The sequence below is a fragment of the Prunus mume genome, linkage group LG6, assembly GCF_029339155.1.
Source record: "Prunus mume cultivar Tortuosa linkage group LG6, ASM2933915v1, whole genome shotgun sequence".
NCBI lineage: Eukaryota > Viridiplantae > Streptophyta > Magnoliopsida > Rosales > Rosaceae > Prunus > Prunus mume.
The window spans coordinates 21,396,635-21,410,904 of record NC_142703.1 but is presented as its reverse complement, the minus strand read 5'-3'; the positions used below and the strand labels follow the sequence as shown (position 1 = coordinate 21,410,904).

The following is a 14,270-nucleotide window of genomic DNA, read 5'->3' as shown; positions in this document are numbered from 1 at the left end:
CAAGCCTTTAAGCCCCAACTCCTCCATTGCCGCCGCTTCTAGCAGCGCCGCCACTTCCAAAAGCTTGGCTCCGCTTCCACCACCTCACAATTCAAGGTAAATTCTAACTCTAAACCTAAATAACTTGAATTGAAATTGAATGTATGATTATATTATATTGTTTTGATATATTGGATGTTTTATTTATGAATTTGTTGTGGTTAATTGGTATAAATTTGATGTTCTCTTTAATTGATTTTAGTTATTATTTTGATTAATTTATGTAGAATTATGGAAAGATTTTTTAAGAGGAAGTCATCATTGGGTAGTTCAGATAGTGTGGGTAATTCAAGAACTTCAAGTTCAAGACAAAGTGAGTTAGATGAGGTTTTAGCTAATCTTCAGGCAGACCCGGGACTAAGAATTCGTATGATTGAGTATGATACTAATATTAGAGATGAGATTCGAAGAGAATATCTACAAAAAGGACCTTGTCAACCTAGAGGTCATTCTTTCCCACAAAGTAATATCTCATGAATTAATCGACGCTTCATTCCCCAATGGTTTGATAAATTTGATTGGTTGGAGTATAATGTATCTAAAGATGCTGCATTTTGTCTTTATTGCTATATCTTTAAATCCAATTTTGAGCAAGTGGGTAGTGAAGCCTTCACTGGAGCAGGGTTTAAGAATTGGAAGAAAGGGAGAGAAAGAATGAAGGTGCATGTTGGACCAATTGGTAGTATTCATAATAAAGCTAGAGAAGCTACTACAAATTTGATGAATCAAAGCACACATATTGAAACGGCTATGAGCAAACACTCCGAACAAGCTCGTGTGTCATATCGAAGATGCTTAATTGCTTCAATCAAGTGCACTAAGTTTCTATTGAGACAAGGTCTTTCTTTCCGTGGAAATGATGAAAGTGCCACTTCAAGCAATAGAGGAAATTACTTGAAGCTATTGCAATTCCTTGCAGATAATGATGAGAAAGTTAAAGAAGTTGTGTTGGAAAATGTTCCGGGGAATCTCAAGTTAGTAGCTCTAAAGATTCAAAAAGATATTGTCAATGCATGTGCCGGGGAAACACTTGATGTTATCATAAGTGGTTTAAAAGATAGATTATTTTCTATATTGGTGGATGAAGCACGTGATATTTCTGTGAAGGAGCAAATGGCTATGGTGTTGCGTTATGTGGATGACAAAGGGCTTGTAATTGAAAGGTTTGTGGGGTTCAACATGTTACCGACACCACTTCAAGTTCACTAAAGGATGCCATTGACATATTCTTTTCTTCCAATGGTTTGAGCTTTTCTAAGTTACGAGGACAAGGTTATGATGGAGCTAGCAATATGAGAGGTGAGTTGAATGGCCTCAAAACAAAGATTTTGAGAGAACAACCTTGTGCATACTATGTTCATTGCTTTGCTCATCAACTTCAACTAGCACTTGTTGTCGTAGCAAAGAAGAATATTGATATTGCCTCTTTCTTCACAACCACTAATAGTGTGGTTAACCATGTTGGAGCATCTTGTAAGCGGCGTGATGCACTTAGAGCACAACTTCAAGAAGAGCTTGTGATAGCTTTTGAAAATGATTGTCTTATAACGGGGCAAGGTTTGCATCAAGAAACAAGTCTCAAACGTGCCGGTGACACACGATGGAGCTCACATTACGGTACCATTATTAGCATCATTTCTATGTTTTCATCTGTGATTAATGTGCTTCAAATGATTATTGATGATAATCCCAATGATAGTGCCGGTGAAGCAAATAAGATTCAAAAGGAAATGCTTACTTTTTAGTTTGTGTTTCACCTATTCTTAATGAAAGCTATATTGGGACTCACAAATGATGTGTCACAAGCATTGCAAAAGAAAGATCAAGAAATTATAAATGCAATGGCTTTGGTGAAATCATGCAAGGAAAAGCTACATTGGATGAGGAATAATGGGTTTGATGCATTAGTTGAAGAGGTGTCTTCATTTTGTGACAAACATCATATTGATGTTCCTAACATGGATGAGGCCTTCGTACTTCCAGGGAGGTCAAGGTGTACTGCTCCAATAAAGACAAATCGTCATCATTATCGTGTGGAGCTCTTTATTTATGTCATTGATGAGCAACTTACAGAGTTAGATGATCGTTTTAATGAGGTAAATACTGAGTTGCTTATTTGTTTGGCATGTTTGAGTCCGAATGATTCATTTGTAGCTTTTGATAAACAAAAGCTACTTCGTCTTGCTCAATTTTATCCTCAAGACTTTTCGAACGGGGATCTTTTGGCACTTGAAGATCAACTTGAACTTTATATTCATTATGTGCGTTCAAGTAGTGATTTCTTTGACTTGCAAGGGATTGGTGATCTTGCAAAAAAAATGGTGGAGACAAGGATGCATCGAGCATTCAATTATGTGTATTTGCTTATTACATTGGCTCTAGTTTTACCGGTTGCTACTGCTTTAGTTAAAAGGGCATTTTCCGTCATGAATATTATCAAAGGTCCACTTAAGAACAAAATGGGAGATCAATGGTTGAGTGATAGCTTACTTGTTTATGTTGAGAATGATGTTTTTGATTGTATTGAAAATGAAGCTATAATGCTTCGTTTTCAAAATATGAAACCTCGTCGTGGCCAATTGTAATTTGTAATGTTGTTTTTTAAATGAATTATGAATGAATGTATTGTAGTTTCATTTTCAATGTTATATTAATCTTTATAAAAAAAAAATTGAACTTTTACACTATGACCCTACGACATAAGATTCCCCGTCCCTGCCAAGGGATGTGAGGCTTGTCAAAGGCACGGCCCAATCCAACAAGCTCCTTCAGTTCACATGAATCCAATAGTTAAACCATGGCCATTCAGAGGATGGGCAATGAATCTCATTGGCAAGATCTATCCAGCCAGTAGCAAACAACACTGTTTTATCATTGTAACTACAGACTATTTCACCAAGTGGGTGGAAGCCAAGCCTGTTAAGTCCACTACATCCCAAAAGATCATCAACTTCATAGAAGAGCAGATTATACAAAGGTTTGGCATTCCAAAATCAATCACAACTGACAGAGGATCTTCTTTCATATCTGGAGAAATGCTAGATATGGCGGAGGCATTCAAATTTAAGCTATTCCAATCCACCCTTTACTATGCTCAAGCTAATGGACAGGAAGAATCCAGTAATAAGGTGATCATCAACATTATCAGAAAAATACTTGAGAAAAATCCAAAGCAATGGCATGAGAAGTTATCAGAAACTCTATAGGCATATAGAACATCAAAAAGAGAGGCAACTGGCATGACCCCTTATGCTCTCACCTATGGCCATGATGCAATTCTGCTTATGGAAATAGCAGTCCAGTCTCTCATAATTGCTCATCAACACAATCTGGTTGGAGAAGACTACTCTCAAGCCATACTGCTGGAGCTGGAGGGATTGGATGCAAGTAGGATTGACACCCTCAACAAACTCTTAGCAGGAAAACAGGCTGTGTCAAGGGCCTACAACAAAAGAGTCAAAAACAAGAGTTTTGAAGAAGGATAGATAGTTTGGAAAGCAGTTCTGCCTCTTGAAACACACATAGCTGCTTATGGAAATTAGTCACCTACATGGGAAGGTCCTTTCATAATTAAGCAGATCCTTGGATTAGGAGCATACATATTACAGGATCGAGATAGAGATGTTCATACTGCACCAATTAATGGCAAATGGTTGAAGAAATTTTATCCAACCATGTGGGACTCACAGGCTGCACAAACAGATCCTGGGATAGAGAAGAAACAAGATTGAAACTGTTTGTTTAAAGTTTTGTTCAGAAATTATTTTTGTCTGATCTGTTAAAATTTAATTTCTCTTTTACTCCGTTTTATTTCATCAAAAGAAATTGAATATTCGAAAATTGCAACAAATAAATAGCTTTTATTAAATATTAAATATTAGTCATTTTTCCATGACTAAAGTTTATTACATTTTCTAAAAACTAGAGTCTAAAATCCTAATTTTCTAATAGTTTCTTGCAACCCAGCCCTCTTGATGGAAATTTCTTGCTGGAGAAGCATCCCATGATGAAGAGAGCCCTCTACAATCTTCAATGCTGGCCTAGAAGCTGCAACCATGTTCTGTACTAGAAAAGTGGCCTTGGTCTTGGTACCCAGTCCAGCCCTAAGCTTCCTCTGCTTACCCCTCAAGCTGGCCAGTTGCTTCTGGAGCTCCTCAATGTGCTTCTCTAATTTGTCAGTAGCGGTTTTGGTTTCCTTGTAATCTTCCACCATCATATCCAATTCCGCCTTCTATTTCTGATAGTTAACCAGGTTAGCTTCATGTGTGGCTTTGCAGAATTCGGAAGCTTTGAACGAGGGCTGGAGATCTTCAAGCAATTGTGAAGGTTGAGCACGTCTCTCGCCAAGCCAAGTCTGATCTCAAGAATGGGCCTAGGGGCCACATTCTGCTTATGCAACAGGTCTAGATCCTACATCACCTGATCTATGGCTTCCTTATTTTCATCCAAGTCCAGCTCCGTTGACTGCCATATTTTAACCCTGTCCACTACCTCATCCACTACTTTAGACTTGGTCTTGCCATGAGTGGAGCTGAGCTGCTCTAGCCTATCCAGTTGAGCATCCAGGTCCATGTCTTCAAATTCAGCCACTGAAAGCAAATGAGGCGAGGTGGTGAGCTAGGAATGGAGTGAATAGGCATCTGCAAAGAGATGATTTCAGTAAACACCAGGCTGAGAACTAAAAGAAACAAAAGAAGGCTACAAATACAGCCACAACGGGAGGCTTGAGAGGGCTGGTCACCACAGCCAAGGTCCCAGCAATTCTATCTTCCTTGACCTGGAAGGAAAAGAATCTCAAAATTAGAAGGACAAAGGTAGACAGGATTATAGAGACCAGATAAATTTAGAAAAAAATATGAATTACCTCAGGTGCTGGAATGGCAGCAGAGTGTTCTACTTCCACGTCATCAAAAAGAGCCAACTCTGAACTAGTAGGCTCTGCTCTTTGGGCCTCTTGATGTTTCTTTGCCAGCTCAATACTCTCTGCTATGATTTCAGCAGGAATCACTTCCTACAAAAAGACAGAACTGAAGTCAGAAGGAATACAATACAAGACCAGGATGATGCCAAAGGAAGGGATTTCTTGCTATAAACTTACTTATTCTTCTCCATCCTTTGTTTTTTCTTTTCCTCCTTCAAAATTCTCCTTCTCCTTTTCTTTCTTTTTCTCCTATTCCACGGCCTCAAAGACCTATCGCAGCTCTTCATCAGTTCCTGTGGTCTCAGTAGGAACTGCTACATGTGCTCCTCCTTCTCTTCAGCTCATTAATGCCTTCTTTCTCTTTCTTTGCCTTAGAAGGCGGAGGAGAGTTTTCGGCTATACAAAGGAAAAAGTCAGAACTAAGTGCAAAACGATCAAAAATCGACATAATTGAAAGTCAAGAAATTATACGGAGGATCAAAGCAACAAAGACCTTGTCTTGAGCCGAGTAACTTCTTTTCTTTTCTTTTTCGCGTATGAGCCTCAAGACTAGCTTCTCGCCAAGGTCTCATAGTCATCCTGTTCATCACCAAAAGGAAGCTTGGTCCCCAACAGCAATAACAGAGGTAATGCACAAAAAGATTAACAGATAGTCCAAAAAAACAAGCTTAAAAGCAGAATTTGGAGGCTTACCAACTACTTCCCCAGCCTGGACGCTTTGTTTCCCAAGATTATTTGTCATGGAAGGATCTGAGATAAACAGGGAAAATAGAGTTAAGACACATCTCAAAAATATAGAAATTCAAAACAAAAGAGCAGAACTGCTAGTTTTACCTTCGATCACTTGAGCATTTATGCCTTTGACCATTTGCACTATGAATTTTTTTGCTTCTTGTTCGCTGCAGCCCAGATCCCAAGTCTCAAACAAGTATCTTCACGCAACACTGGCATCCGCAGTGGCAAAATGAGCTTTCCACGGGCATCAAACTCACCAGAGCTGCAAGAGTTAGGCTCCCGGGATGGATAGAGGGCGTCCACACTGTTATTGATCTCGTTCACAGAACACCTTCAGTCCTTGTGCACGTCCAAATCATCTAGATCTCTCCACGAGGTGGCACGATTGCAGCTCCTATATGACTTGAGTGGGATGAGCTAAGGACAACCAAGCTACCTGGCATAGAAATTGGGGTGATACACTTCTGCCCCTAAATGATAGTTGGGTGGTTTGCCCCCACCAAAAGACATGTCCCAGGGCAGCGTCACACTCAGAAACTTCTTTCTAAAATCAATCTTTGCTTCCTCCTCTTCTGGCTCCTTCTCAAAAAGTTTGTGTCCAAACTGGAACCAAGGGTATGATCTTCTGAGCACTACCTACCACTGTGCAGCATAGCTCTTGGTGCAAAGTGCCTAAAAAACATGAGATATTCTTCAATAGAGCGCTTAGGCACTTCTACCGACAACAAGGGAGCCGCCATGACCTGATCTTTAGGCAAAACAATGTCCGGGAATCTCGGCTCCAGAAATAGACTCGCAACTGACCTAGATCATCTAGAATGCGCCAGGAGCAAGAGATGTTCGTGAGGACTCTCCAGTGGCACTATGAAGGTTCCTGTACAGGTGAGCCAGAACTGTGGGGCCAAGTCCCACATCAGCATGATTATGCAAGGCCTCTACTAAGTGCTTGTATTCCAGCAGAACTACCGAGGAGAGATTGGGGAAAACGAACTTGTTCAACCAATACAGCAGGAACAACATGTGTTGCTGGTCCTTGTCCTTCTCAAGATCTTGAACTTCTTCAGAAAATTGAGAAGGAACAGCCTGTTGATCGTAGCAGCAGGAATGGTAAAGGGCTTGGCCAATCTCTCTCAATTCTTTCCTCTGTGGTAGTCACCAACAGCATCAGCAGGCCTCCCATATGGCCTGAACCCAAATATTTGAGCCAGATCTAGTAGAGTTGGGGTCATGAGGCATAGACGGAAGTCGAAGATGTTGCTGGTAGAGTTCTAGAAACACAAGGCAGCAGCTAGTAGATTTTCATCACTATTGACAGAATTCTTAGACAGAAGTATTGCGTCATAGATTCCAACCTTCTTCCAATATGCTCCATGTCTCGGGAGAAGTTTGTCAATCCAATCAGACCAACTCACTACAGTGTTCCTCACTTCACTCAAAGGATAAAAACAACTCAGGTTCTTACTAACCCAAGTGTGAGAAGACAGGGCCGTAGAACTTTGAAGGCACAAGGGGGCCTCAACATCTTCCTTGAACAAAACCACCATTTCTTCAGGCACAGAGCCAAACCAGTGAGGACCCAAGACAAGGGTGTTTTCGAACAGGTGAAGAACGTTTTCATCAAAGTTCTTCCATGCATATGGATGAAGTCTGCTACGAACTTCAATCGCATACTGATCAATCCCATCTCCGGTGAGTTAGGCAAGAATGCGTAAAAAAGAGGAACTCTTGGCATGAGTGTTGGGAGAAGACATATTTTTTCTCTCTTTCTAAATCAGGCAAACACGAGGGGGAATTAGAAGGAACGGAACTAAAAGAACATGGGGTTTTCGAAAGAAGTGGAAAGTCGAGACAAAACTAGGTTTCTGGAACAGTGATTTGTTTTCGGCAAATTTTATAAACTGAGTAGAAAGATCGTGGGAAGATAGAAAGAATGGAGTTTTTTGTTCAGACTTAATTAGCCAATCATTAAGTCTAAAGCCATTTTCAAAACGGTTCAAACATAAAGAGGCATTGTTTGGGCCAAAAGAAGTCACATGCCAGCCCACTTTTCACAAAGGCCCACAAAAGGGAACAAAGGACTGGGCTTCGATTACTACAAAAAGAGAAAGCCCAATCCACGTGAAACCCACGACTTTTTCAAAATGGCGAGTTACAATTAAGCAGATCAATGGGATTGGGCCCAGTCTCCAAAAATCTACCATTTCTCTCGAAAAGCCCAGAACAAAATTGGCAGACTTCTTTTCTAAAAAAAACATATTCTCAAGGAAGATTACGTGACTACCTGACTTTGAAAAAGTCAACAATTTCAACTGAAATATGGATTTTACAGGGAGTTAGTGAAGGCACTCTTACAAGAAGATTTCCTCAGTCTATCACAGACAGAGAAAAGATCAAAATCCTTTTCTATATTCAGAAAAATTCGGCATACATCATTTCCAAGGGATAAGCAGGCTGTATTTCCTAAAAAGAGATAAGTAGAAAAGTAGGGAGTTGTTCATTTGAAAAAATCAAACTAACCATCACAGTTTGAGCTCTCACAAGGGGGAGTTAAATTGGAAAAAAGGGATTAGGTTTTCTTTCAAGAAAAGCAGGGAGATGATGGCCATAAGAACTAACTGCTGAAAGCTTGTCCGCCACAATTGATAAAAAAAACCCCTTTTCCTTTGCATTTAAAAATGAAAGATCTTTTCAGAAATTTTGCCGCCCATTATTAAAAGAAAAAAAACCCTACTCCAAAGCACTTCTTATAAATATAAGAGGCGGTGAGCAGGGCTAGAGGACACACTCAATTCAACAGACAATAAAACAACCAAAAATCAACCCAAGACAAGAACTCAAAATGATCACTTGATCCTTAAGGACCCTCAAACAAACTGAGGCAACCAAAAGCTCAGTTAAGCCGCAGAAGAAACCAACTATAATTCAGAACTTCCAAATTCATACTTAGAAAATAAGTCATTCAAAACAAGATTCCTTCGTTACAAATTCGGTTCAGCAACAGTCAAGACAAGCAGAGTTTGAATTTTCATAAATATGAAAACCTCAATAAATTTATGGAAAGCCCTGACCAAGCAGAACAGATATCATAGTGCGATTCCGGCTCAAGTAATCCTCAAGTTCAGCCACTTATGTCCCTTTCACACCAAAGAAGTTGCCTGCCCGTTCGAAAAGCCTTCCAGGGCTTGAAATAGATTAAATCTTTGCCAAACTCACACTTTGGTATCGATTTACAGCTGAAGCTTAGCAGTTGAAGTTGGTGATAGTTTAGTTCAGCTCGGATATACCCAGTCCAGCCGGATCGAAGCTACTATCCAGGCAGAAATGGAATCCCAGCCTTCTTTTGTCTTCCTAAAGTTGATTTTTCCCTTCTAAATCTTGTAAAAGGTAGTTTTGTCTAAAACTGTCCACTTTATTATCATTTTTTATGGCCAGAAATACCAATCTTTTACTAAGATAAATTGTGAAGTCCTCACCAGTTTGAGGCAAGAAAAGAACTTACTTGGGAAATATTTCTCACCCAAATTCACAATCACTTGTTTAGAGATTAGTAACTTGGGGTGCAAGTTATCTATTCTTAAGAAGTCTGCTAGAATTTTTATTGCTAGCAGTGGCATGCTCACACACAAAGAAAGTTGACTTGTTGATCAGTAGATGGTTCTCAAGGCAATGGGGAACTTTACCCTTCTATCACAGGAACAAACACAAAGCGGGTGAACAAAATCTCACTTTAGCATTTTTTATAAATATGAAAGAAGGTGAACATATTAAAGACAGCAAAAAAATCAATCAAAAACAAAAAACAAAAAATGATCACTTGATCTCAAAAACCTTCAAAACACTGAAGCAACTAAAGCTCATTGAGCCACAACAAACAAGTTAGGTAGAATTCAGAATCTCTAGAGTCAGTTCAATTTCAGAAAAATAGTCATACAAAGCGAGATTTCTCTCGTTACAAATTTGGTTCAGCATAAGCCAAAACAAGCAGAGTTCGGGTTTTACAAATATGAAAACCTCAACAAATTTATGGAGAGCCCTGATCAAGCAGGTACTACTGCGTTTTAGCTCAAAATCATCAAATCCAACCACTTCTGCATCAAGAGGTTCTAACTGTTCAAAACCTTCCAGAGCTTGAAATATATTAAAGCTCTGCCAAACTCGAACGTTGGTATCGATTTATAGCTTAAACTTGACAATTGAAGGTGTTGATAGTCCAGACCAGCACAGATACATCCAATCCAGTCCGGATCAAAAGTAGATATCCATGTAGAAATTGAAGTGCAATGCTCTTTTGTCTTTTTTAGAGTTGGTTTTTCCTTTTTAGTTTTGTAAAGGGCAATTCTGTCTGAAAACAGTTCACTTTCTTATCATTTATTTTGGCCAGAACTATCAGTTTTATACTGTGAAAAATTGTGAAGTCCTCACCAGTCTGAGGCAAAGAAAAGAACTTACTTTGGAGATATTCCTCACCTAAATTCACAATCGCTTGTTTAGAAATCAGTAACTTGGGGCGTAAGTTATCTATTTTTAAAGAAGTCTGCTAGGGTTTTTACTGCTAGCAATGGCACGCTCATACACAAAAGAAAGTTGACTTTGTTGACCAGTCAATGATTTTCAAGACAATGGAGAACTTTACCCTACCATCACAGGAACAAATCAAAAACGGGTGAACACCTACACCATTTAATTTCTATGAACACCCAAAAAATGACAGCGTGCCCTATTGAATTTAATTTTGATTATTAAATTACTTTGATTCCTTATTGAGTGTTTTGAGTTTTTTTTTTAAAGGCTTTGGGGTTTGGCTTATTTTAATAAATCGATGGCAGTTTTGTAATTTATAAGAAGTTAAAAACCTTTTTGTTATGTTGTAAATAAGTTTTGAGTGTGTTTCTAAAGTCCATTTCATATGGTTTTTTTATAAGTTGGGCTCTTATATTGGGTGTAACAGTGAATCTCCTAACTTTTTAAGTGGAGGAGAGAAGATCAAGTTTGAAGCTTCATCAACCTTGGTGGAATAGTTGGATAGGGTTGAAGGCTCGCTTCTTCCATCTCCTTTTTACTTGGCTTAAAGATTTTGCTGTTGAACAAATGAATCTTTGAATAACCAAGGTTTCCTTCAAGTCGCGCCCATATCTACAGACATTCATGAGTACAAGCTACATGTTGCATAACCCTTGTGGATTATGACTTGGGCTATATGTAACAACCCAATCCTTAATTATTTCTTAATTATTATTTTATTCAAAGAAATGACTAGAATACCCTCGGAATATTTTATTAGGTTTAAAAGTTGTCTTTTTTGACTTGGAAGGAATTTGGGAATTTCAATTGTACTGTTGCATAGAGCACGTTGGTACGAGTTTGTAGACACGTAGTAACGAAGAAAATACGATCAAGTTACGGTGATGGGCAAAATGGTAATTTACCATATCATACTTTTAAAACCCCTCTCTCTCCTCTATGTGACACACGCTCTCTCTCCTCTCTCTCGACGGCTCCTCTCGCGCGACATAGGTTGGCCACGTTTGGCGGCTTCTAGGCAGCTCTGGCCACGCTAGGTAGTGGGACCGGTCGGAAAATGACCAGCGTTAGCTAGCGAATCTTTCTGGGCTGGAGCCCCACCATGCTAGGTCGCCATGTCACCGCCATGAGCCGGGAAAGACCAGTTTCCTTTTAACTTTCAGACGCGATTTTCGACAGCTCCGGCAATGGAATCCGTCGATCCATGTATGGTTTCTCACCTACGCTATAAGCTCTAGCTGGTGGTTGGGTAGGTTTTCTTTAATTCGAAGCATAGATAGTTCGATTTTCGAGTTAGGTTCGGTCGATTTTGGGATTGCTATTCCAGCCACTTCCAGCCAATTTTTGGGGTAGGTTTAAGAACAAAAGTGGCTCCAAATCATTCTATGAACCTAGGGTAGGAAACCGGGCTTACAATTTCAAAGTTTTCCGGTCATCGGAATTAATCAAGCCACCCACTCGCTGCCAATGCATGTGGCGGCGTGGCGCATGGTGGGGACCACATTCAGTCCTAGAATAATCCCTTGGTCCTCACGAGTGTGTAGGGACTCGAGGATTTCACTCCGGATAACGTTTGAACCCCGAATGGATCTCACATAGTGTGTGATTTCTAGGTTCGATATGTTTGGACATTTGGATCGTAGTCATTTTCAGATATGTTGATCTAGATAATTCCAAGATCGTATAGGATTTGACGGATCGTAAAACGGAGTCCCGGATACTCCAGAAACGCCAACCCTAGGGCTAGGTTTATAGTAACCGCCAGATCGTGTGATCGCGATTAATCCGATTGTTCAATCCAGACCAAACTCTCGAGACATGTGTCATAGGCATATGGGAACCTTTAGGGGACTCCTGAAGCGTGTGGTGTGAAGATTGCGGCTCGGATGGAAGTGGTATCTCCGAGGCCTACGAGGAATGCGATTGGGGCCTGCGAGGGTTGCAGCTCAGATGGAAGTGATATCTCCGAGGCCTGCGAGGATTGCGGCTCGACCTGCGAGGATGGAGTTGACAGTGATTAGTAGAATTGATGGATCAGAATGGGGGTATGCCTAAGTTAGGAGAATTTCAGTTCTGAGATATTCTTAAAATAAACTAAAGGGAGTTCAGTGTATGGTATATTTATATTCAATATATGACTATATGACTATAGGAAAAAACTACGTGTGGCAGTAAGGGTACGTAGGCAGCTTGATGTTACAAGGTGCAACCACGAGTTGGAGTCCTTGAGATTGCTAATATACCATTGGTATTCTAAAGGTTGAGATGAACTTTACTAACAAGATGATTCATTAGATTGGTTGAGGCCTGGGGCCAGAATTATATGATGTTTGATTTCTTGGACATAATTCGATACATGCTGGCAGTTGGGTTACATATGTATTATCATATCCCGGGATCGGTTATACCATAGCACGATATTGTCCGCTTTGGGCCCCCCTCTCTACCTTTATGATTTTGTTTTTGGGAATTCATGAGCAACTTCCTAGTGGGTCACCTATCATGGGATTGCTCTAGCCCCCAACTCGCTTAACTTCGAAGTTCCTATGACTTGAAGCCAGAGAACTCCCAAAAGGCCTCGTGCTAAATAGAGGCGAACATGTACATATAAGGCACATCACCCCCTCTCCGTTGGTCGATGTGGAATGTTACAATCCGCCCCCCTTAGGGGCCCAACGACCTCGTCGGCACAATCGCACCATACGGCAGAGTGGCTCGATACCAAATTGTCACATCCCGGGATCGGGTCCGCCGTAGCACGATATTGTCCGCTTTGAGCCCCCTCTCTGCCCTCACGGTTTTGTTTTTGGGAATTCATGAGCAACTTCCTAGTGGGTCACCTATCATGGGATTGCTCTAGCCCCCAACTCGCTTAACTTCGAAGTTACTATGACTTCGAAGCCGTGAGAACTCCCAAAAGGCCTCGTGCTAAATAGAGGCGAACATATACATATAAGGCACATCACCCCCTCTCCGTTGGTCAATGTGGGATGCTACATGTACATGCTTATTTGATAGGTAGAAGTTTTGGGGAAACGAGTAGATTACAAGGGAGACTCTGCTGAATTTTCAGCAGAAATCTAGCTGATAGATAAATTGGTTTCTAGTTAGAAGGGCATTGTGGTCATTTGTGTCCGGCAACTGCCAGGTGTCGGACACGCACAGGGTTCGACTAGGATTCTAAAGTAGAATTTGGGTCGGGTCTTGTCACTATATACTTTACTTCTTGATTATACTCAAGTCCAAATACCCTTTGTATGTTCACAAATAATTATATTGTTTTGCAAACGAACACTAATTCGACTTATTAATAACATGTTATTATCGTGTCAACTCATTATAAACCCGATTCAATAAGGATTGACTCAAAAAACACTTACTAATTTTTTTGCATATTCAAATCGTGTTATTGTGTGACGTGTCGTCCATTCTTTTTCCTGGAAAAAAGGCCTAAACCCTTGTTTTAAGTAATGTTACTTTGGCAACTACATCATGATTATAATATAGTTTCGTTGCAACTTGGATTACCTACCTTCAACACGAGCCTCACGATATTCTTTTACTTTTTTGGATAAACCTTAGCATATTCATTGAATATGCTGAAAATAATTTCATTTACTAGAAACACTAAAAAAACCTAGCTTAAAAACCTCAAATGATGCCAACGTGGTCTAGTGTCCAGTGGAAAAAGACTTTATAAATTAGTGATCTCAAATTTGAACTTTCATGGCGTCTTCATTGTGTGTGTGAAGAGCATTTCCACTCATTTGCCATGGCAAAAGACAAGGCGAGGCAAGGGTTGTTACTATTTATTTGAATAGTATCTGCCTTAGCAATTTTTTTTGTTGGTTTTCCACCCATTGTCATGGCAACTCAAGAGTAACTACTATTCATATGAGAGATGATGAGAGGAATTTGTACAGTGTTTTGGTGTGAGAAGTGAAGAATATTACTAGGTATTTATTTTTAAAAATTCCAAATTTTTGTATTTTTCACTTTTTAAAATTTTTTTGTTATTTAAATTGGTGACATCACAATGATGTCAATATTAAGT

At 39.9% G+C, this 14,270-nt stretch overlaps 1 protein-coding gene and 2 pseudogenes across 1 annotated transcript; 2 read left to right on the top strand and 1 right to left on the bottom strand.

The window, feature by feature from the left end:
* Nucleotides 1–270: 270 nt before the first annotated feature.
* On the top strand, nucleotides 271–2,624 carry LOC148916434 (uncharacterized; annotated as a pseudogene).
* Nucleotides 2,625–2,858: 234 nt separating this feature from the next.
* Nucleotides 2,859–3,524, top strand: LOC148916433 (uncharacterized). Its single transcript, XM_089055131.1, has 2 exons — nucleotides 2,859–3,167; nucleotides 3,246–3,524. Exons 1-2 carry the CDS (start codon nucleotides 2,859–2,861, stop codon nucleotides 3,522–3,524), a joined length of 588 nt encoding a protein of 195 aa, XP_088911257.1.
* Nucleotides 3,525–3,967: 443 nt separating this feature from the next.
* Nucleotides 3,968–5,828, bottom strand: LOC148916432 (uncharacterized; annotated as a pseudogene).
* Between the last annotated feature and the right edge of the window lie 8,442 nt (nucleotides 5,829–14,270).

Coding starts and splice junctions, on each gene's coding strand:
- LOC148916433 (XM_089055131.1), top strand. CDS start 2,859: ATGAATCTCATTGGCAAGATCTATCCAGCCAGTAGCAAACAACACTGT. Junction 3,168..3,245: donor AGGAAGAATCCAGTAATAAG/GTGATCATCAAC, acceptor GAAACTCTATAG/GCATATAGAACATCAAAAAG.